Source organism: Rhinolophus sinicus, chromosome 18, assembly GCF_057876585.1.
Source record: "Rhinolophus sinicus isolate RSI-liver-muscle chromosome 18, RSI-T2T, whole genome shotgun sequence".
Taxonomy (NCBI): domain Eukaryota; kingdom Metazoa; phylum Chordata; class Mammalia; order Chiroptera; family Rhinolophidae; genus Rhinolophus; species Rhinolophus sinicus.
Genome location: NC_142518.1, coordinates 28035203 through 28061211, shown reverse-complemented (window position 1 = coordinate 28061211; position 26009 = coordinate 28035203). Strand labels below are relative to the sequence as shown.

Genomic DNA, 26009 nt, shown 5'->3' with positions numbered 1-26009 from the left:
CAGAGGTGGGGCGGGGGTGGAAGTTGGCAAAATGGATGAGGGGGTCAAAAGGTACAAACTTTCAGTTATGAAATAAGTAAGTCCTGGGGATGTAATGCACAGTATGGTGACTACACTTAACAATACTGCATTGTATATTTGAAAGTTGCTAAGAAAGTAAATCTTAAAAGTTCTTATCACAAGAAAAACACGTAACTGTATGGTGATGGATGTTAACTAAACTTACTGAGGCAATCATTTTGCAATGCATACATATACTGAATCATTATGTTGTACACCTGAAACAAATACAATGTACAGCAATTATATCTCAATTTTAAAAAAATGTAAAAGAAAAAAAATAAGCAAAAGACATGAAGGGAGATTTCACAGAAAAGAATATGTAATTGTACAATAAGCACATGATAAGTTGTTCAACATCGTTAGCCATTAAAGAAATGGAAATTAAAACCACAATATGATATTCCTACATACCTATCAGAATGACTAAAATAAAACACAGTAACACCACCAAGTGCTGGCGAATATGCAGAGAAACTGGATCCCTCAAACACTGCTGGCAGGAATGTAAAATGGTAATTTGTACAATGACAAATTAGATTGTTAGTGTCTTAAAGAACCACTCATATACTTATCATACAACCCAACAATTATATTCCTGGGGAACTTACCCCAGAAAAAAAACTTATGTCGACACAAAAACCTGTATACAAATATTCATAGCAACTTTATTCATAATAGCCCCAAACTGGAAAAAGCCAGATATTCCTCAAGGAGTGAATGGTTCAACAAACTGTACTACATCCATACCATGGAATACTACTCACTAATAAAAAGGAGTGAACTACTGATATATACAACAAGTTTGATGAATCTCAAGAACATTATGCTGAGTGTAAAAAGCCGATATCAAAAGGTTCCATATTGCATGATTCCATTTATATAACTCTTGCAATGACAGAATTACAGAGGTGGGGAACAGATTAGTGACTACCAGAGGTTAGGGATGGTGGCAGGGGAAGGTGGGGTATGAATATTAAGAAAGCATTTTGTGGTAATGAAAGAATTCTACATTTCAATTGTAGTGGTAGTTACAGGAATGCACACAAGTGATAAAATGGCATAGAACTATACACACAGATTGTACCAATGTCAGTTTCCTGGTTTTGATATTGTAGTAAAATTACATAAAATGTAACCAGTTGGGGGAACTGGGTAAAGGCTACAAGGGGCCTCTGTGCATTATCTTTGAAATCTTCTGTTAATTTATCATTATCTCAAAATAAAAAGTATGAAAACACATAATGCAACCTTGAAGGTATAACTTCGACCAGAGGATTTCTTAGAACTCAAATCAAAATATAGTTCTCTAATTAAAAAAAAATTCAATAGCCTAGTACGTAAGTGTTCATAGCAGCTTTATTTGTAATAGCCCCAAATTGGAAACAACCCCAATGTCCATATACATACCATGACACACTACTCAGCAATAAAAACTAATGAACTATTGGTGCATGCAATATGGATACATCTGAACATAGTTTTGCTGAGTGAAAGAAGTCAGACAAAAGAGAGTGCAGAATGTATGAATTCATTTATAGGAAATGCTAGAAAATATAAACTATAGCAACAGAAATTAGATCGATCATTGCCTGGGGTGGGGTGGTGTTTGTGGGGAGAGGTGAGAAGAAGGAATCATGTGGGTCAAGAAGGAACTTTTGGGGATGATAAATTTCTTTACTATCTGATTGTGGTGATGGTTTCATAGGTATATATATATATATATATATACACACACATACACACACACACACGTCAAAACTTACCAAATTGTATACATGAAATATGCATGGTTAATGGTATGTCAATTATAACTCAATAAGGTTTTAAAAAAATCAATAGCTTACACATACACAAATAATAACAACTTAGAATATACCATGGAAAATAACACCCCATTTATAATAGCAACAGAGCAATACTTAAGAACCAACCTAGCAAATGTACAAAAGCTGGAGGTCTTTAATCTTGATCTTTTTCCTCTTACCCCTGGGTCCTTCTCTACCTAACCAGAAATCAAACACCCTTTCTTTAAAACTGCCTCAGGTGCTCCTGAGACGTATTGGAGATGCCTCCAGAACTTCTGACATCCCTTGGTTAGCACCTAGTGTTATTTTCATGGGAATGGATCTTTATATCTTTATGTAATGGCTACCTCTAGTAATATAACAGACAACAGCAGAGCACTTCCACAGAATTTACACCACAGCCTTGTGTGTTTCCCGTCCCTGCTCTCCTTGAATAGCATGCAGACCACAGTAAAGAGAGGTGAAGGGGACCGTTCTGACAGAGTTGGGAGGGGAGTTCAGGTTTTCTTTTCTTTTGTACAAGAAGCCAAACATTTAAAACAGTGTCAGCATCTATTAGCTTCCTCCACATTTTCTGTCTGATTAGGCAGAGTACAGGGATGATGTCATCTACAACTTTCGCAAACAAAGCCTCCTGTAAAACAAATGCTTCCCCTTGTAGGATGATAAATCTCAGCTCTACAGTCCTATGGAAATAGGACCCACAAAGACAGACCAATATTTAGGGACACGAACTTAGCGCTCCTACCCACAGGGTATTCTTTGTTAGATGCCACTTTCAGAGTTCTTCACAAGGGTAATTTTTAATTGCTAGCAATGCATACTATTTGGGAATGCAGATTGCAAACATACATCCAAAAGATAGGCAAATCTGAAAAACTTTTTAAATTGCCAATATACTTATACTTACAGTTTTTTCATCATTTTCAAAAGCTTCTCTTGCTTCTTCAAATGTGCAGACTTCTTCTTTGCATTCACGCTCAATGTTACCCTGTCTTATTTCTTCAAAAAGTCCATTAGCTCTTCGGTAGCGTTTTAATACTGAATTGGCTTTTTCTCCTGTGAGGAAAACTAAAAAGAGATGCAACAATAAGCATACAATTGTAATAAAAAACCATGTGGGAAATTAATATTCAAGATGAAAACTGCTAGATGCTCTTTAGAAAACAAAGCCAACATCCTAAACCTCTCCAGGAAGTAACATTTAACTCCAAACCACCACATCTGCTATCTTCCTCACCATGCGAGTGTGTCCTTTTAGTAGCAGTTGTCCTGGGCAGGGACAGTGACATAATTAACTATGTTATATTCAGCCAACCATGGGTGTTTAAGTATAGTAACACTGATAACCACTACTTATAGCCATTGCTATAAGTGGATACCCCCAGACACTCTGCAGTTAGAGAACAGCAAGCTCATGAAAATCCAGTCTCTGCAGTTTGGGTCTTTGTCCCTTAAACTAAATGCAAATAAAACTCCAATTAACCTAACAATGTAAACCCAGAGGACCTTTACTTGTATGAAATAAAGAGGTGACAAAACAATACCAAGAAATTAAGATAAATTTGGCCATAATTCATTCCAAGGAACACTGATAATAATTTTGTTCTAAAGTCACTTAAGCTAAATATATTGTGATACTTTAATATATTCAACCCCATTTCACTGTCCTTCAGAAAAAGAAACTTCTGCATGATTTACGGAGGAATTTCATATAAATATTCAAAATGCACATTTATGATACCCAATAAAATAAATAAGGCAATTGTTATATGCATAGTTATGGGGAATTATTTTCATTTTTACATATATATTCATTGAAAATTATACTTCAATTGCATTTTTCTTTTTTTATCACATTTATTGCAGTGACATTGGTTAATAAAATTGTATAGGTTTCAAGTGCACAACTGTATAATACATCACCTGCACTCGTATATTGCATTATGTGTTCACCACCCAAAGTCAAATGTTCTGTCACCATATATTTGACCCAGTTTACCCTCTTCTACCTTCCCCTTCCCCTCTTACCCTCTGGTAACCACTAAACTGTTGTCTCTGTCTACGAGTTTCTGTTTGTCTTGTTCGTTCACTGCTTTCAGTTTTATGAGTGAAATCATATGGTTCTCGAGTTTTTCTAACTTATTTTGCCTAGCATGATAATCTCAAGATCCATGCGTTTATCGCAAATGGCAGTATTTCATAATTTCTTATGGCTGAATAATATTCCATTGTGTATACGAGGTCTGACAGTTAAGTTCGTGAACTTGTTGCAATGAAGTTGCTAACCTTTTTGATATCAGAGGGATTATTCATTATGAATTTGTACCAACTGGACAGTTAACCAAGTTTACTATTTGGAAGTGCTGAAAAGGCTGTGTGAAAAAGTTAGACGACCTGAACTTTTCGCCAACAATTCATGGCTCTTGCATCACGACAACGCACTAGCTCACACGGCACTGTCTCTGAGGGAGTTTTTAGCCAGTAAACAAATCACTGCATTAAAACACCCTCCCTACTCACCTGATCTGGCCCCCAATGACTTCTTCCTTTACCCAAAGATAAAGGAAATATTGAAAGGAAGACATTTTGATGACATTCAGGGCATCAAGGGTAATAGGATTATGATGTATGAGGATTTCCTATGGCCATTCTATCTTTTGTTTTCTGGTAGCTCGGTGTCTCCATTCTTTCTTTGCCCTTGTATTTCTGTCTGTTATTTTGGTTTGAGGTATTCAATCATTTTCCCCCCTTTTCCTCTTTTTTTATGTTATGTGTCTCAGTTCTGGATTTTTGTGTGTGTGTGTGGTTACCATTTAGTTTATGCAAAAGGTTTCATATATACAGTAGTCCTTTTTCTTCAGCATGCATTTTTATCTCCATTCCCCTTTGCAAATTCAGACCTTTAACCCCCCCCCCTTTATGTTTTTGTTGTCACAAATTATCCCTATTTATGCTGTCAGTTCATTTTCAAGTTGCAGTAGCTATTACCTTCTTTTCTTTTATGTTTTTACCTCCTTTAACCATTATGTTAAATAATATTTAAGTGTATAGTACCCTATTCTGAATAAGGGTTGCGATTTCCTGTTTCTGTCTGTCTGTTAGTCATTTACTCATAGTTCTGCATCCTTTTGTTTCTTTTGTTTCAGGTAGAATAATCCCCTTCACTATTTCCTGCAATACACACCTTGTGGTGGAAAATTCCCTCAGCTTCTGTATGTCTGGAAAGGTCTTTATTTCTCCTTTATATCTAAAGGATAACTTTGCTGGATATATGAGGTATGATCAAACAATATGGTGAATGCATAAATAAAAAAAATTATTACAGTAAAAGACACGTTACCATTAATCCCCCTCAAAATACTTCCCCATGCTTTGAACACACTTATCTCATCGTTATTGCCACTTTCTGAAGCAGTTCTGGAAGTCCTCTTTCGTGAGTGTCTTTAGTTGTTTTCTTGTGGCTGCCTTGATGTCCTGAATCATTTTGACTTTGAGGAAGAGACAGAAGTTGCATGGTGCCAGATAGGATGAATAAGGTAACTGAGGACACATTGTAATGTTTTTATTTGACAGAAGTTGCCATATACCAGAAGCTATGTGTGACACAGAGCCTTGTCATGATGGAGGATGGTTTATGGCACACTTTTAATTGTATTTATCTATCTATCTATCTATCTATCTATCTATCTATCTATCTATCTATCTATCTATTTATTTTATGGAGGGCACAGCTCACAGAGCCCCATGCACAGATCGAATTGACAATCTTGGTGTTATTAGCACCATGCTCTAACCAACTGAGCTAACCAGCCACCCCATACGTCACACTTTAAAACACACCATCTCTTAACTGTAGCTCACACCCGACTGACTGCACTGAACAAGCTGAAACTTGTCACACACTGTTACTAAGGTTAGATGTGCCACTTCTGGTACTGAAGATCCCTGCCTTTCTGTTGGATGGCACTTGGCAGCAGCATTCACTGTATTTTGTGATCACAATGGAAAGGCTCCATGTCACACATCGCTCCTGGTATGGCAGATTTCTGTCAAATAAAAACATTACGGTGTGTCCTCACCCACCTTATTCACTGGATCTGGCACTGTGCAACTTTTGGCTCTTCCCCAAAGTCAGAATGACCATAAAAGGTAAATGTTTTGAATCAATACAGGATATCAAAGCAGCCACGACAGCACAACTAAAGACACTCACGAAAGAGGACTTCCAGAACTGCTTCAGAAAGTGGCAAGAACGGGGGCGGCCTGACGGCTCAGTTGTTTGGAGTGTGAGCTCTGAACAACAGGGTTGCTGGTTCGATTCCCACATGGGCCAGTGAGTTGTGCCCTCCATAACTAGATTGAAGACAACAAGCTGCTGCTGAGCTACCAGAGGGGTGGCAGGATGGCTCAGTTGGCTAGAGCGTGAGCTCTCAACAACAAGGTTGCCGCTTCAATTCCTGCATGGGATGGTGGGCTGGGCACCCTGCAACCAAGATTGAACTCAGTGACTGGACTTGGAGCTGAGCTGTGCCCTCCACAACTAGACTGAAGGACAACTACCGTGTTTCCCTGAAAATAAGACCTAGCTGGACCATCAGCTCTAATGCGTCTTTTGGAGCAAAAATTAATATAAGTCCCAGTCTTATATTATATTATGTTAGGTAAGACCCGGTCTTATATTATAGTAAACTAAGACCGGGTCTTATATTAATTTTTGCTCCAAAAGACGCATTAGAACTAATGGTCTGGCTAGGTCTTATTTTCGGGGAAACACGGTACTTGGAGCTGATGGGTCCTGGAGAAACACAATATCCCCTAGTAACCCCCTCCCCGCAAAAATAAATAATTTTTAAAAACGTGGCAAGAATGATGGGACAACTGTGTTTGAAAAGAGGGGGCGTATTTTGAGGGGGATTAATGGCAATGTGTCTTTTACTGTAATAATTTAAAAAAATTTGAACAGTCACCATATTTTGTAAATCACATCTCATGCTATTCTTGGCTGGTAATTTCTCTTTTTCAATAATTTTAATATTTGACTGCACCCCCTCCTAGCTTCTAGAGCTTCTGCTGAAAAATCTGATGATAAGCTAATGGGATTTCCATTATAGGTTACCATCTTTTTTCCCCTGGCTGCCTTGAGAATTCTGTCATTAATTTTTGACAGTTTTAATACAATGTACTTTGGAGAAGGACTTTTAGCATTGAAATAATTAGGTGTTCTGTTTGCTTCTTGGATTGAAGATTTAGTTCGTTCCATGGGTTTGGGAAGTACTCGTCAAGTATTTGTTTGAATAGGCTCTCTGTTCCCTTGTCTCTCTCCCTTCTACTTCTGGTATACTCATTAATTCTTATATTGCTCTTTCTAATGGAGTCAGTTTTTGTAGAGTTCTTTCATTTTCTTTTTTACTCTGAAGTATCTCTCTTCTGCCATCTGTGTCATTTCCAGATTTCTATCTTTGATATTATTAATTCTTTCCTCCATCTGGTCAGCTCTATTTCCTATGGTGGCTATTTCATTCTTCATCTTTTATGGAGATCTTCAGTTTCAGAATTTCCATTGGTTCTTTTTAAAAGTTTCAGTCTCTGGTAAAGTATTCCTTTTGTTTCTCAATTTTATTTCTGAGTTCATTAAACTGCCTGAGTTTTCTTGTGTCTCACTGAGGTTTTTCAGAACTGCGATATTGAATTCTCTGTCATTTAAATCACATATTTCCATGTCTTTGTTTATTTTCTGGAGATTTTTCATTTTCTTTTTGGGCTGCCTTGTTACTTTGGTTGTTCATGGATTATTTCTCTCCCTAGGCATTTATGGGAATGAATTCTACTTTTTCTTTTTTTAAGGAGTGATATCTCTTTAGCAGGTTGATAAGAAGAGGTCTTTCCTTTGTTTTCTAGTAGGTGGCTCTGGAGCACAAGAGATTCATTTTCTCTTGCACTGCTCCACCTTCTGGGATCTCTGCTGGGCAGTCAAAATGCCTTATATTCCCCAGGGAGGTGGGTCTCTCCTCTGTTACCAGGTCACCTTGGTCTCAGGGCACCAATCCCATGAGAAAATGTGGTGGGCAATGAGGTTCTAAGCCTGTGAAAATCCCAACGCTGCCCCTGCAGCCAGAGGCAGTGCTGCACTGCCCAAGACGTCCTAGATGCCGTTGCTGGGATCAGCTGTGATGGATGGGGACCGAGTGCATTGGGAGAGTCTGCTTGTGCATTTGTGGCTTTGTTCTCTTCCCAGTAATGGCAACTGACAAACTTCAGCTGCCTCACCCCTGTAGCTCCACCCCTTCACTGGGATTAGCCTAGTGTGTTAGCAAGCGTCTGCCACTCGGGGACTGTCTCTCCAGTTCTAAGGGCTGTAGATGATGTGCTCTGTAACCCGACACTTACTGCTAATTTGTTCTGGGGCCTGCTGTTATCTCTGGGAAGGTGTGGGGAGGTGGCCAGGCTTCCTGGCTTTGTTTTCTGCCTGGCAATGGAGGCTACTAGAACATAGCTGTCGCATTTCTGTGTTCTGTCTCCACACAGATCATTGGATTCAGCCATATCATATGCTGATCGCTCAGGGGCACAGACAGGGCACTTGCAGCCCGATTCCTCCCCTCTCCTGGCGCTGCAGGGAGCTCCTGGCTGCATCTGTGGCACCCATCACTGCTATTTCCCCTTCCCTCCTCCCGTTTGCTCTGATTCGCCCACCTTCAGATGTTACGATGTGTGGATCTCTCAGACATATTTGTGTGTGTATAATCTCTGAATTATAGCTGTTCAACTTGTTGTAACTTCAAGGCGAGAGATCAGGGGGACCTCTCGTGCTGCCATGCTTCCAATTACATTTTTCTAAAAGTATCATGATTGTTTGGAGCGATAAATACAATGATACCAGAAATTAATCTCTGCTAATGCAAAGAAATTAGAAAATTCCCTAATCTTACAGACTTCTGACTAGAAGAAGGCACATTACAGATCCTCCAAGATGTTTTGAAAACATCTATATTTGCAAAGAACATTTTGAAGTAAATGAAAAGCAGTAAATGCTCTTTTTAAAATGGCGACAATAGCAATGAATTTAAGGTTTACCTCATTGTAGAAATGTGTTTTTCACTTTGTAGACAATAATGGATTTATTACTGAGGATTCTTTAAAGTATCCAAATTGATACCAGCTGGATGGCACCTATACTAGGCTGAAAACTGTAGTAGGCCTTCCATAAGTGTTTCCTTCCTTCTGTACCTCAGAAGGGTGACCATCTATAAAAATTAATCATAGAGTGATAAAACATCATTAGAAGAAACCTTATCAAAAAAATTATGGTAAGTGCTATGAAGGAAACTATTGAGTTGGAGAATACCAGTAGAATTTTCTAGCAGTGCTTCTCACAGTTTAGCACCATCAGAATCCCCTAGAGGACTTATTATCCAAAGATGCTGGGCTCAGCTCCCAGAATTTCTGATTCCATATATCTGGGTGGGGCCAAGAAGTTGCATTTCTAATAAGTTCCCAGGTAAGTCTCGTGCTGCTGGTTCCTTTACTACAGTTTGAGAACCACCCAAATGTTAACTTAGAAGACTAGTTCTGAGAAGGCGTTTATGGAATGCTGGGATTAATATATTTAAAAAAGATATTTTACTGTATGACTTTTTAGGGCCCTTAATCTATTTAATGTATATCTATAAATCTCCAGAAAAGGAACATGACACATGCATTTGTCGTATTTATTTGAGGACAGCACCTTTTTTTGAGGGACAGTTCACTGAATTAACAACTAACTAGCCACTGATTTTATTTATGCCCTCTAAAATGACATATGAGTCTCCTCTATATAACAAGGCCAACTGATACATGAAGACAGTAACTGATTTTGCTGGAGGCTTCTCTTTTCCAGGATAAACGTCTAGTTCCTTCATCTGTTGGTCATATGAAATGTATAGGAGTCTCTGCACCATCTTTAGCTCATAAAATACAATGTCCTACACTGAGTGCAATATTCTATGTGTGGTCTCACAAGTGCAAAACTGATCAAGACTGTCTGCTTCTTTGTTTTAAAATACAATAGACATGTTAATGCAGTCTAAGATATCCCTGGCTTTTGGGACAGCTTTCTTTTTTTTTTTTTTTTTTTTTTATTAATTAGTTTCAGGTGCACAAGACAAAGCAAAACTTAGACATTTATCATTTATATCCCTCACACTGTGTGAACCCCCCTCCCCCCATCCACTATCCCTCTGTACGTTCCCAAAACCTCTCACCTTCCCCTTATCCCCACCCCCCCGCCCCTCTAGCAACCCTCTGTTTTTCCCTCCATGTTTCCAAAACTGTTTCTGATTAGTTCATTCACTTATTCTTTTCTTTAGATTCCGCATATAAGTGAGATCATATGGTATTTGTCTTTCTCTTTCTGACTTATTTCACTTAACATAATGTTCTCTAGGTCCATCCATGTTGTTGCAAATGGTAAGATTTCTTTCTTCTTTATGGCTGCGTAATACTCCATTGTATAAATGTACCACAGTTTCTTAATCCAGTCATCTACTGATGGGCATTTCGGTTGTTTCCAGGTCTTGGCTATTGTATATAGTGCTGCAATAAACATAGGAGTGCATAAAGATTTTTGAATTGGAGTTTTGGATTTCTCCGGATAGATACCTAGGAGTGGGATTGCTGGATCATAAGGTAGTTCCATTTTCAGATTTTTGAGATATCTCCAAACTGTTTTCCATAGTGGCTGCACCAATCTGCATTCCCACCAACAGTGCACCAGCGTTCCCTTTTCTCCGCATCCACGCCAGCACTTGTTGTTTGTTGATTTATTGATGATAGCCATCCTGACTGGGGTGAGGTGGTATCTCATTGTGGTTTTTATTTGCATTTCTCTAATGGTTAGTGAGGTTGAACATTTCTTCATATGTCTGTTTGCCATCTGTGGGGACAGCTTTCTTGAAGATAAACCAAACAAGTAATGCTAATGTATTTTTTGGAAGTTATAGTTTATTTTTAAAATTATTTTTTTCAGTTACAGTTGACATTTAATATTATTTTATATTAATGTCAGGTGTACACATGGCCAATAAACATACGAAAAGACGTTCAATGTCACTAATCATCAGAGAAATGCAAATTAAAACCACAATGAGGTATTATTTCACACCTGTCAGAATGGCCATCATCAATAAATCAACAAACAAGTGTCCGCAAGGATGCGGTGAAAAGGGAACCCTCATGCACTGTTGGTGGGCTTGCAAACTGGTTCAGCCACTATGGAAAAACAGTTTAGAGGTTCCTTAAAAATTAAAAATAGAACTACCTTATGACCCAGCAATCCCATTACTGGATATTTATTCAAAGAAATCCAAAACACTAATTTGATAAGATATATGTACCCCTATGTTCATTGTAGCACTATACACAATAGCCAAGATATGGAAACAATCCAAGTACCTGTCAATAGACAGTTGGATAAAAGGGGGGTGGGGGGTGGGAGATGAGGGTAAGGGGGATCAAATATATGGTGATGGAAGGAGAACTGACTCTAGGTGGTGAACACACAATGGGATTTATAGATGATGTAATACAGAATTGCACACCTGAAATCTATGTAATTTTACTAACAATTGTTACCCCAATAAATTAAAAAAAAAGAGATGGTACATATATACAATGGAATATTACTCAGCCATAACAAAGAATGAAATCTTAACAATAATGTATTTTAAGCTTTTAAGAGAAAAAAACTAAATTCTCCCAAGATAAAATAGTTTTCTTATATGCTAGCTACATGGAAAAGGGGGAGTGTCAAGGAATGCAGCTAACTCTTGTAACCAGAAAGCAGGCTAATTCAGAAGGTTAAGCAACTATGAGGTAATGTAACAGGACACAGATCTTCTAATCCCAGCCTAATCAAATTACCAAGAGCATTCCACAAACACCTATTGTATATTTCTCACAATGAGAGGCAAGGTAATATAACAGTGAGGAATGCAGATGGAATAAGCTGGCAAGTTGAATTTATCTCACTTGTCAAATCTGGTCAATTAGAAGATACCACCTGGAGTAAGAATCTGACCAGTAGGGAAGATATTGTTATAGATTAGTTATACCTGCCATATAGTAGGGAACAGGAAGTTGTGGCAGAGTATTTGCCAGTCCTCACCAAAGTAATTTGGAAATCTAATGGATGATAACAGAATTAGGATATTTTCAATGTGGAAACAAAATAAAGGGGAAAGTGGCAGCTTGGATCTATAGGATTAGATCAGACTATCTCTTCCTGAAACACTGGGAAATTTCCATGATGCAAGGGCTTTCCATGTGTTTGGACTTCTAAAATAAAGCAATGATGTTTGAAACTGAAGTTGATCACTTCCCTCTGCCTCCTTCTCATCAAATTGTGTGAGTTAGCCAACAGCTGCCAGGAATCATGTGTATGCCTTCATCAGCGCTTACATGATGTGACAAGTATACAGAATGTAAATGTACTTTGAGAACACATCACTGAGGTGTTATTCAAAACATGTACTTTTCTCATTAAAAAGAGTAAAGACAAACCTAAACTGTTTTCTTTAGATTCAGTTAGGAAACATCCATACTAAAGAAAATATTTAAAATCTCAGACTGATACATAAATATCCAAAACATAAGTATATTTACTCAAAAACATAACTACTTTTACATAATTTCAAAATAAATAGCTGTCACCCATGCTTTCTCTTCAAAACAAAAGAATAAAAATAGATGAAATAAGATGGCTTCTCAAGAAACTCCCCAAATTACTGCCTGAAACCAGAATAGACAATTGTGTCATATATTTTTGAATGCACTGCAGGATACTAAAACTCATATTTTAATGCCAAAAATCTTTAGCCAAGTAAAATCATGCCCATACATTTGCTGAAAAACAGTAGATGATAAGGTCTGAAAATTAACACGCACTTGGAAAAATCTCTAATTATCTAATTTTCTCACATTGGGTCTTATTTCAATAAAGGAGTCACTATTTAAAGTTGCAAATGTTTACATTTTTCTTTTAAGTGAACAAAACTCTTTTTCTTAGGACTTATTTACTAAACACAGGCTATGTACAATGACAACATGACATGTCACAAAGATGAGTAGCAGATGGCCTCTGCCCTCAAGATTCTTCAGTGCAAGAGATAATGAAGATAAAAGAGATACAAAGAGCTCTAAAGCAAGACTGAACATGGTAGATGTTTTTTGAGGTCAAAAGGCAGGCATATTTCTACAGGGTAGGCATGTTTGGGGGTGGGGAAGGGACGTGGAGAAAGACCTCTGAAAAATGTATTTGAGGTGGCTTTTTAAAGATCGGGTCATGCAAAGATGACAAGCAAAGACATTCTTGGAAAACAAATCAGAGAGTGAGGACTTGGAATTGAATAAAACAAGGGTCAAAATGAGGAACAGTGAGCTGGTTAGTAGGGCCGGAATATAAGATTCCAAATAGGAAGAGTAGGAAATGAATCCAGACACAGCTAATAGCCATGTCATGACACTTACTGTTTTGGTTAAAATAGTTAAACTATTTGATAACGTTCAAGATTTTAGACCAATACTTTAGGGAGAATAACCTAGAAAACTGTTATATATAAAACAGATTTGGGGGTAGGATGAGAAGAAAATGGAAGGCAAAAGGCCAGGTAAAAGGCTACTTACAACGGACCAGGTTAATATATGATTATGAAATAAATACACTGACAGCAAAGTTTCTAGTGAGACAGCACTTGAACATCCTTTTCTTATGCAAGAGAAACTACCTTTTGAAATTTGCAGAATACCTCTATTTGTGTTCCCCTTGGAGCAGACATTTTTTTTGTTCTGTAAGAACCATTTGATTTCCCCTAATAGTTGTGCAGAGGTAGAATAACTGAACACCTACTGTTCTGGGAAGAGGACATAGCCAGATGGTTTTTGGCTTAGCAAGGAACTAGCACCTTGATTCCCAAAGTGAATACCAAAGCCCCCCAGGTGCTGCAGCACATTCATAAAGAATGAGCAGGATATTTTACATTTTTGAAGGAAATATAGTGATACTAAATATCTGTTGGGCACCACACAAACTACTAGCTTAAGGTAGCTCACACTGTAAAAGAAAAACAGCAAAATGGAAGTGGATACTGTCAAGAGAGCAACGTAAAATGGAGCCGGGAGGCCTTTGGCAAGCTGAGCTAACTCACTGCCTTTTCCATGTGAAACTAAACTTTTAAACTGCGCTAAACCAAACAGCTACATCCTGATACTGTTCCTGGAACTGGCCTTGCATCAATGATCTCTCTATAAAAAAATAAATTTTTCACTTAGCAATAGACATAAGCAATTAATCACGTATAGCACTGTGTTAGTCTGCTTGCCAGCACCAATCAAGCCTTTTCAAACCAACTCATGTAATCCTTTCAAAAGCCTCCATTTTTTTGTCTTTATAAACTGTCTTTTTCTTTCCTCTTTGGCACACAGTTGGCATTTCTACCCCAAATCTGTGTCTCCCGGATTGCAATTCCTAAAAAAGATCCCCCAATAAAGCTTTTGTTTGCCTTGAAGTTCTTGGTCAAAATTCATTGACAACAGTTTTATTAGATAATTCTACATTCATTTCCTTTGTGAAGCTGGATTTTGGGCTGTGATAAAAAAAAGTGCTGTGTGAAAAATCAATGTGGAATAGGAAATGGAGGTAGTATCCTCCTGTATCTACTATCCTCCACTACCCAATCTGAAGCCAAGGTCTGAGAAGCTGTGCAGTGCCCAACAAGCACATATATCCCATTAGTAAATAACTGCAGGGCTACTTAAGATTTAAATAAAAACATTGTTTTCTTTCAATTTATGTATATTATTTTTCAAATGGCTACTAAGCTGTCAGGATATAAATATTTATTAAGTTGTTTGGACCTAACTACTTAATACATAGAACTATTAAGTATTTCTTTCATTCTACGGCTGCTACGAAAATCACTGTGACAACTAAAGGCACTGTAAACTCAGAAAATTTGGGAACCTTTGACCTAGAGATACTGGAGACAGATGGAGTCTTGCCATTCTCTCCAAAATCCATTTGGTACACCAAGCTTGAATGGGCTGGGAAGTTCCTTCTGCGAGAAAGGAGACCAAGATCCCTTTTGAAAGTTCAAAGTTACTGAAACTTGCCAGATGGATTATTGCTGTCCTGATAAGAGTTACAAATAGCTGGGACATTGGGAAATCAGCTATGATATACTGTATTATGGAGTGAGCACAGCTGAGTGAAATGCTGGGTAGAAAGGTGCTCAGCTGGGGCAAACTGCCTCAGTTATTGTAGTGATTCCCTGGAACCCGAAAGCCTGGTTTGGGTGCCCTGCTTTTGATGTGAGACTATATACCAGCAACAGTGGCAAGAACATCAAAAGCAAGAGAGAATAGGGACTTTCTACACGTGAACATAGTACTCCACTATGTTTTCTTTAATGCAAGAGTCAGGGCCTATTCCTCTAGACCTAACAGAGTTCTGGAATTTCTCACAGGAACAGGGTGGGTCACGGAAGGAAAACAAACATTCTTGCATCACCAAGGGACGTGGTTGTTTAATTTGAGTAACGAATGGGATCTTAATTGTATCCCAAGCTTGTTAAGTGGTACACATCAGCTACACATTTCAAAACTAAGAAAAAGAGTTGTTAGAGCAAATAGCTATGTGAGGCAAGCAAAAATCCTAAGCTTCACTTCTTCACCTGTAAAACTGTAGTAACAGTCCCAAACTCATAATTATAAATGAGGTCATGTAAATAAAATACTTTGTTCAGGACCTGGCAAAGAATGCATGCTCAATAAATGGTAGTATGACTTGTTGTCACTGTCATGGCTACAGTTCTTCCGTGAAAGGGAAAATGCGATTTACCAAGCTGATAATAAAAATGCCCTTAGAAAACATAAAATACATGAGTAAGGAGAGGGTTAATTGGCAGCGAGTCTGTATGCTTCACTCCAAGGATGCCAGGCAGTTTGGTCCACTTGGTTAAGTTTGAGATGAAATGTACTAGAGCTTTATAAAGTGCTCTTTAAAGTCTCAAACTCCCGTGGAGGTACTCGGTACTAGCTTGTTTACACTGCTTTGAAAATGTACAGACTGAGGTTTGCATCTGCTTTAATTGCATATGCAGCCTATTTTCAGCTACCTGACCAGTGGGGTATCAAAGATTCTCAGTGAACATGGCCGTGGCTTCCCTGAAACCAAGGTTATCTTGCACATAACCTTGGTGGTTCACAATTAGAAGACAAAGTGTGTCCTGTGTGACTAAAAATGGCCTTAGGAGCCATCTTTCTCCTGTTGCATTGTACCTTTAGCCATTATTAAAGCCTTATGAGAGTCTCATATGTCCTTTCAATTATCTAATGTTGCGTAGTGGCTACAATACACTTTGATGATTCATAAACATTTGAGGGAATATCATGAGATTTTAAAATTTCAGAAATTCTTCAGAAAGTAAATTAAGGCCTATTTCTGGTTCTTATTTATAAGAACCTGATATTTGTAACAAACTCATAAGGAAGCATCCTTTACTGTAACTTATATGCTTACTTTTATTAGCTTCAATTTTGGTCAAATGTATGTTGATAGCCTATCATTATTAGAATTTTAACAAGAGACCACAAAGAAGTTCTTAATAATAGAGTAAGAAATGAAAATTACATATATGACAGATATATATGTTTAAAGAAGCATGAATAGCTACAACAAAATACACTAAATAATTATTTTCTATTGGCTTTTAGGTTATTTGATAGTTCAACGTTTTACAATAATCATTCTGGATATCAATGATAGTAATACATCACTATGCAGAAGTCACTCAAATAAATCCCATCTCAGGAACTTATTAGGTTGGTGCAAAAGTAATTGCGGTTTAAAAGGTTAAAAATTGGGGCCGGCCCGGTGGCTCAGGTGGTTAGAGCTCCATGCTCCTAACTCCGAAGGCTGCCGGTTCGATTCCCACATGGGCCAGTGGGCTCTCAACTACAAGGTTGCCAGTTCAATTCCTTGAGTCCCGCAAGGGATGGTGGGCTGTGCCCCCTGCAACTAGCAACAGCAACGGCAACTGGACCTGGAGCTGAGCTGCGCCCTCCACAACTAAGACTGAAAGGACAACAACTTGACTTGGAAAAAAGAAAGTCCTGGAAGTACACACTGCTCCCCAATAAAGTCCTGTTCCCCTTCTCCAATAAAATCTTAAAAAAAAAAAAAAAAGTTAAAAATTGGGGGGAAAAAACCGCAATTACTTTTGCACCAACGTAACAGAAACAAACAAGAGATGGCCAAAGTCACGCATTATAACTTATCTTGTGCTTTTACCTACAGAGGAGCCCCAGCTACCTTAGACTAATCGGGGATCAATTTATTCAACCTTCATCCACAAGACTGGCTGTGAGACTCCAAAGCCTCAGTGCACATTGTTGCTGAAAAGCAAAAAGGGCAGGAGTAGGCTGAACTAGATCAACACATTGACAATAACAAGAAGCGAAAGCTCATTTAATATGCAGGCAAGGGAAAAAAGAGACAGGCCCTTCCAGAGTTATTTAGAGAAGGCTCTAACCACCCTCACACTAAAACCTCCTGAAGTTGTAGGCATCAAGGATTATGTTTAAAATGGGGAATCTGAGCCACCAAGAAAGGACGATATGATGTTCAGGATATTGTTTAGGAAGGCAGTACATTATATGATTTTACAACTATTTCCATAAAATAGAGTTTTTAAAAAGCTTTTAAACACCTATTAAAAAGGTGAACATCAGCAATCTGCAAAATGTATTTATTCAAATGGAAAGTGTGTTCCTAGACATTACTGTGTAAATGTTGGTGTACCAGACGGAATCTTTAACGAACGAGTCCACGTGCTAACCAGGAAGCTATTTTTCCCTTCAAATAGAAATCTCTAATATCCTGTTCAGTTGTGAATTTTTCATAAAGACTACAGAACATGGGAAGCTATCCCCTTATCTGAGCCTTCTGTTTGTCACGTGAAAACTGCCTTTTGAGACTATCTTGGTGAAGTCTAAGAAAGCCAACATCTGTTCACCACTGTCACCATCCCTGACTGAGACAAATGAAAGCACACGAGAAGAGAACAGTGTGGCATGGCAAAAAGGTCCTGACTTTGGAGTCAGAGTATGCAGGTTCCTGTTCCAGCTGTGGCACTACACTGGCTGCATGAGTCTGCATTTGTTGCTTAATTTATCTGGGCCTGTGTCCTAAATTGTGAAGCTAAGGGGTTGTATATGATTGCTTAGGTCCTTTCAATTATAACTGTGAAGAGTTTTGTAACTGGAAACATGTTTGTTCAGTGGGAGTATTGTATCATATCCAAATCCTTTGGGAGTGTGAACACACTATTTTCCAGCCAAGCAACCAACATCCCCCAAACAACAACAAACAATAAGTAAACAAATAAGCAAGAAGAGAAAATCAACAAGGCACCCTCCCCACCCAACCGTGTGCTCGGATTTACATTTAAAAAAACCTTATGAAGTGTCACACTCATAATTTCTTGTTTTCTTGCTTCTAAGCCATTTTGATACTACTATTTTGATACTATTACTTACTCAGTTGTGCATACATACAATGCCTTCAGTATTTTTTTCTGCTGAAGTAGGTACTAAATAGTTTGTTTTTTAAATCACAGACTGATGGAAATAACTTTCCTTGGAAAAACAAAGTCTCAAATTTTAGTGACATTTCACTTAGTAAAAAACAAAATCATACAAACTAAAATGATACTATTTGGATCATCCTCCTATTACTTAGGAAGGTAGAAAAAACAGATTATTTCTCAATGGTATTTCACCACGACAACCTATTTGTGGAAATGAAAGGTTAATTTTTTTGACAGCACGTAGATTTATAATTCAGAATTTATTGTATGGTGGTGCTCACGTACCCGATCAGGTTGTCACAAACTTGCAGCTTAGTTAGAATGGCATGTAGTATATGTGTCCACAGCAATAGGGAGCTGAAATCCAGTCAAGAACTTAGATATTTAAAAAATAATTTGAAGTTACAGTATTGAGCTAGTGTCAGTGAGTAGTCACAGGGTTTGGGAGAAGAAATAATTGTTATTAATAGCTTTCATATCCTGAACCTGCTTCTTATTGACAATGTGGTAGTTATGATCACTCCCTAAGACTTTAAAAAAAGACATCCTTATGCTACCGGAGGTATGCAATGAAATGCCAGATGGTAACAGGCAGGTTTCCGGGAATAAATGTGGAGAAAAGGCCAGAAATGGATTTCTATAAGAGAGAAGACAAAGAGGTAATGCACATCTATAAAGTCAATATTCTTTAAAAACAAAACAAATATGGTTCCCTCCAGAGTGAGTCTTACTAAGTCAATATGGTTTGCTTAAAAGCCAAATTTTGGATTGCATATTCAGATGTCTCTTGTCTAATGATTTTATGCTTCATAAAGAACGAGATACAGAGAAATGGTCTAATAGTTTCTCCCACAAATTGTCTTTGAAGAAGTCTTACAACTTAGAATTCCTTCTTATCAAAAAGTATGCTTTATGAAATAGGAGATGACAGCAATCAAGCTACTACCAGTGACAACAATTGATTTAAATGTATGGTACTCTAACACATGATATTTATGGACTGGGGTTGTGTCTTACCCACAAGAAACAAATAATTCAGAATTTGTTGTATGGTGGTGCATTAGAAAAATCGTCTAATTTGCACAAAATTAAGCATACAATCAGGTGGAACCATGAAAATAGGAGAATTTCAAATATGGGTATTTCTGTCACTAGTACCTCAATTATATCAGCAAGAAGGTCATTAGTCTCAGTGTTGACAGTTGTTACAACCATAAAACTTTCTTTATAGTTTATGGGCCCTAGCTACACTGATTACAGTTCTGTCTGGAAATAACTATAACTAATAATCACTATTTAACGGGAAAAAGGCAGGTGAATAGAAATCACCAACTATGAAATACAGTTTTAAATACATAACTGTGTTATAGTGAATGCTTTACAAGTTGTCAACACACAGCGTGATATTATCTATATTATAGCTAAATTAGCTGTGATCTAGACCCTAGGAGTAGATAAATGTCCTGATAGAACACATACTATATATAATCAAAAGGCCACATTCCCGAGGTGGCTATTCTATTCAGACAGCCTTCAAAGATAGCATTCAGCTTTCTCTCCTGCCCACAACAGCAGAGCATAATAGATTTAAGAAATGGAGTCTCACTGACAAATTAGTGACTTTGTTAATTAACACATGAATTTCAGAAATGACTATTCATCGGTGAAATCAATGTTGTCTATACGGGAACTTGCTCTAGAAATGATGGCAGAATTCAAACTTTTGCTTGCTCTGTCTGAAGGGGAGGTGCTATTCACCAGAAGTACCTCGTTTTCCTCTCTTCCTTCCTGGTGGCTCCTAAGACCCCTATAGAAATCCTAGGACATCACTGAACACACTGGAAATCACTGAACCACTTCAATCCCTTCATTTTACTAACGAGAAAACTGATTGCAGAGGTTATCTGCCTTAGCCAAGGATATAGCTGCTTTATTATAGGACCAGACTACACCTTGGTTTCCAGAACCATGTAATATCCTCCTTTAGACTCAAATTACTTCTTTGAAAAACAATGTAATATGTGAATTCCAGCTTATCTCTAAAGATTTCCTTTCCTTTATTCTAAATCAGTGGTTCTCAACCTTGGGCAATCTTGTGCCCCAGGGAACATTTGGCAGTATTCCAAATGTTTGGCCAGATACATTTTTGGTTGTCACAACTTGGAGGGGTGGGTGCCAGTGGCATCTGGTGGGGAGAGACCAAGGATGCTGCTAAACATCTTACAGTGCACGGGACAATCCCCACAACAAAGAATTACCTGGTCCAAAATGGCAATACTCACTCCCAGGTATATAGCCCTAAGAATTGAAAACAGGTATTTAAACAAAAACTTGCACATCAATGATCATAGCAGCACTATTTATGATAGCCAAAGGGTGGAAACAACTCAAACGTCTAGAAACTGATACACGGATAATCAAAATGTGGTATAGGCATACCAGGGGATATTTTTGAGCTATACAAAGGAATAAGGTACTAACACAACATGGATAAACTTAAAAAAACATTATGCTAAATGAATAAAGGCAGACACAAAAGGTCGCATATTGCATTCTTTCATTTCAGTGAATATTCAGAATAGGTAAATGCGTAGAGACAAAAAGCAGACTACAGGTTGTCAGGGCCTGGGGAGAGGGAGGAATAGCGACTGACTGCTTAATGGATACGGGGTCTCCTCTGGAGGGGATGAAAATGTTTTGGAACTAGATGGCTGCATAACACTGTGAATTGTACGCTTCAAATGCCTCTGAATTGTATGCTTTAACATGGTCAATTCTATGTTATGTGAATTTTGCCTCAATTGAAAAAAATGTCAAGGTGTTGAGGTTGAGAAAACATTCTAAACGTATGTACCAAAGGTTATTTTTCTCTTAAATAGATAAGTCAGAGAGAATTGCACCAAAGACAAAAAGCATCAAGCCCTATAATGAGTTAAAAAAAAAAGTAGCCTGACCATTAAAGAGTTAGCTCAGTTGTTTTTTTTTTAATTGTTGTTGTTGTTTTTTTTCCTGGTGAGAAAGACTTGCCAGGAAAAAATAATGGCTGATGTCAGCCCCAAGCAGATTTGTATTACTGTTATAAAATTAGGAAGCTAAGGATTTATGATAAATTGGTGACATCATCTAAACTGCAGAGGCATGAATATGCTACTGTAATAAAGAGACTCTCAGATTTAATATAGGCCAGAAAATGAAATAATTGATCGTCTTTAAATGTGTGCCTACACTTGAACTATAAAGCAGGGAGCTGTCAAATAAAATTAGGCAATACATTATGAGATAGTCACTTTACAAAGCTTGTCAGTGTGAATATTCATTCCCCATTTGAAAATATGGAGCTGTATGTTCAGAGTTTAAGTTTAGGATTGGCCTTAACTGAACAGTAGCTTGGCCGTGAATCAAAGAGCTTAGAGATTTACTGTGGTAGCTATAAACCATTTTTCCTTCCACGAAGTCTTGATAAGTGACGGGACATGTTTGGGTTCCTTGGGCTAAAGGAAACAGGGACCCAAAGGAATTATGCTGCTACGTTGTCATAAAAAACAACGACTGTACCTGGCAGCACTGCCACTGTTTCTCTATAGCATGGCACTATGTTCACACATACAAGAACACCAAGGGCATGTTACCATTAAGTATGGAAAAAGGAGATGGAAACTGACTTTTCAGATTAAGATTTGATAGACCTGGGATTTTCTTCTAGGCTAGGTAAAAGCTATTTCTGAAGACTAAATACTGGAAGAGGAGAAATAGAAAAAATGCTAAAGTATCTTTATACTTTTATTTTAACTATTCTCCACAAATAAGACCTGTCTGCTGGCTATCATTCAGCTATTCCAGATAGTTTTCTATCTAACAAAGTAAAATGAATACTTTTGAAGACTCATGGTGAAATTTTATTCCTATTTTGTAAAAAGGGAGTAGGAGCATCATGTGGTTAGCTATTATCGAGACAGCATGATGAATTTTTTCCAGAAGCTCTGTTCCTAAAGTACACAGTGAAATTAGCCATCAATAACTGCATATTAGGCTAATAAATACCATCAATTGCTGCTATAGCACTTAGAACATGCAATAAGAGAAGTGTGTTCTGACATAGGAAAAAATTCAGATGGAAAACAGCTATGTTTTAAAAATCAAATTCTATTCGAACATTGTAACAAAACAATAACCCCAAAAGTTTTCAGCAAGAAAACTCCCAAGAAATTGCTTTGTGGATTACTGCAATTTTTGTCATTTTGTCATGAATATACCATTTGCTCAGGGGCAAGGGGAGATGAAAAGGTAGTATAAAGTTTTAATTTCCATCTGAAGATGATTAAAGATAAAAACTCAAGTATTACATGTGTAATATTTTGTGGGCCTATACATACTTGTACACATTTGTAAAATCCTCACATTCTCTTTTTGTAAAAACGTTAATTCTCTACTAAATCTTACATGTAATTTTATTTATGCTGCTCTTTTTTTTGTAACAGCATCTCCCCTTGTTGTCTCGTACTATTCTGGTGTTCCATGATGTATTATATATATCCTTTGTGTTAAGAAAAACCATAAAGATAGAAATCTGTCGATCAAGAAGAGTGACTTTCACCAAATAAGTGGCGTCTTAGGCCCCTTACTTTAGGTACTTCCCAGTGTGGGTTGTAGACAGCAAGCTTCTGAGTTGAACTATCTTACTACCTCCCTTGGTGACCGCCAATGAGTACTGCTGCCTTTGCAGCCATTGATCCCCACTGCTCAGAGGATTTTGATATTTGAGGAGCTCCACTATCTGATACACATGTGTTTTAGCTGTCATGACAAATGGTGAACACAGCCATTTCTCTTTGCCCTTCTATCCCGTCCCCTATGCTGTGAAAAATATATGAACATCATCATAAATCTTAGAAAATATTTTCTTCCACTCCTGTCACAGCAACAGATAGCTCCCAGGACTTTTTATTTTTGTTGTTGGTTTGTTTTTTTAAGGAGGGCGCAGCTCACTGTGGCCTATGCGGGGATCGAACCGGCAACCTTGGTGTTATCAGCACCATGCTCTAACCAACTGAGCTAACTGGCCACCCTGGCTCCCAACTATTTCATTGACTTTTATACACTGCTGATGACTAGGGTATTAAGACCATGGTTTATTGAAAAATAAAAGCTAGACAGGATGTCATCAAAATGGGGGAGTGAGGTGAGCCTCTGTAAAGCTCCCCTAGAATTTACAACTAATCGAACAACAATCACTCCACAAAGGACTCCCTGCACAGCAGACAGGCAAGACGAAAAGGCCCACTACTGAATACACCTAAAGGTGGGCGAATCGCACGAGCGGGGGAGGAGGGAAGGGAGAAGTGCGGAGACGGGGCCACATGGACGCAGGATGCAGACCTAGCTCAGGGCTCCGAGCTCGCTGCACCCCGGAACTATCGCAGCTGCAGGACAGGGAAGAACTCGGACTGTTAGGGCTCCACTTATGGCCCACAGGGCTGAGGGGATAGCATATAACACGGCTGAACCCAACGCACATGGCAGAGAGCTCGGAGAAAAGACTGAGGGAAGAAGGCTGAAGACGGTGGTTCAAGCCCTCACTGCCGAGCAGAGAACGGAAGCCTTAGGTACTGAGACTAGCCGCCCCCTCCCACCCCTCCCAGAGCTCGTCCTGCCCCCACCTACCCGGTGCTAGAAGCGGAACAGTAGCAGTGTCAGATCAAAAGAACAGAATATTTGCTGTTCTGAGAACTGTGGACCGCAGATGCATATTCGCATATTCGCAGCCCAACTAGTTCCAGCAAAGGGGAGGGAGCTGTGGAAGCAGGACCGGCTGTGGTGGTGGTCACCACCATTGCTCTGGGCCACCTCTCACAACTCACCCCACCGCTGGCACCACCTATCTGGGCGGATCCCTGCAGGAGTAAACAGAACTGCTGAAACATACGGGCTCTGAATCTGGTGCAGGAAGAGCTTTGAAACTTCAAAAGCTCTCTGCACACCCACAGGGACACTGCGCCCTGTGACTCAGGTGAACTATTAACAGAGAAGCCCGTCTCCCAGGGAATCCCCCCATTGTGTGAGAAGGTGGAATAGTGCAGAGAAAACATAGCACTACCGTGTGGGAGAGAGAAAAAAGGCTGCAGTCAGAGAGAAAATCAAACATTCTACTAACAAGTACTGGAAAACAAAAGAAAGACCTCTTCCTATCAACCTGTTGCAGAAGCCACTCCTGGAGATGTCGAGGAAGAGAAAAAATAAATCAGTAATTGCCATGAATAACCAAGGCAACAAGACAGCTCAGAAAGAAAGTGAAAAGTCTCCAGAAAAGGAACTTAAAGATATGGAAATATGTGACTTAAATGACAGAGAATTTAACACATTGTTTGTGGGAAACGAGTAAACTCGTCATATCGCCTCTAGTTGGAACCGGCAAAAATTTTGCAAAGTAAATAAATAGAGACCTCTTTTTAAACTAAAACACTGAAAGTTTCATAGAAAAATATCAAATAGATCGAAAGATACAAATATTTTATGGAAAATCTAATTTTGGAGAGAAAATGACAAAAAAAGCCCCGCGTTACGACGCGATTTGGCGGGAAAATGCCCGCTTACAAAGTGTTAAGATAGCAATTCTGAAGAAACTCAACGAGATGCGAGAAAACACAGAAAGGCAGTTTAATGAACTCAGAAACACAATCAAAGAACAACATGAGCATTTTACGAAAGAGACTGAAATTTTAAAAAAGAACCAAATAGAATTTCTGGAGATTAAGAACTCAATAGAAGAAATTAAGAATGAAATAACCAGCTTAGGTAGTAGAGTTGACCAGATGGAGGGAAGAATCAGTGACATCGAAGATAGAAACCTGGAAATTACATGGACGGAAGAAGACAGAGACTTGAGACTTAAAAGAAATGAAAGAACTCTACAAGAACTTTCTGACTCCATCAGAAAGAGCAATATAAGAATAATGGGCATACCAGAAGGAGAAGAAAGAGAGAAGGGAACAGAGAATATATTCAAACAAATTGTTGATGAGAACTTCCCAAACTTGTGGAAAGAACTGGATCTTCAAATCCAAGAAGCAAATAGAACACCTAATTACCTCAATCCTAACAGGCCTTCTCCAAGGCACATTGTATTGAAGCTATCTAAAATCAACGACAAAGAAAGAATCCTCAAGGCAGCCAGGGGAAAGAAGACGGTAACCTACAAAGGAAAGCCCATTAGATTATCATCAGATTTTTCAGCAGAAACTCTACAAGCCAGGAGGGAGTGGAACCAAATATTCAAACTATTGAAAGAGAGAAATTATGAGCCAAGAATAATATATCCGGCAAAGATATGCTTTAGATATGAAGTAGGAATAAAGACCTTTCCAGACATACAGAAGCTGAGGGAATTTTCTAATACACGACCTGCACTACAAGAAATACTAAAGGAAGCTATTCAACCACCAACAACAGGGAAAATTTGTGGCAACCAAAATATAAAAAAGGGGAGAGTAAAGGCCTGAACCGGAATATAGGAATGGAG

At 38.4% G+C, this 26009-nt stretch overlaps 1 protein-coding gene across 3 annotated transcripts in view; it reads right to left on the bottom strand.

Annotated features, from left to right (window-relative positions):
- Positions 1-26009, bottom strand: part of PRRG1 (proline rich and Gla domain 1) — a 115566-nt gene that overhangs the window by 31472 nt on the left and 58085 nt on the right. For all 3 annotated transcript variants that reach the window (XM_019718199.3, XM_019718200.3, XM_019718202.3), the window contains exon 3: positions 2779-2939. In XM_019718199.3, the coding sequence (XP_019573758.1) occupies positions 2779-2939 (161 nt within the window). The remainder of the gene's footprint in view (positions 1-2778; positions 2940-26009) is intronic.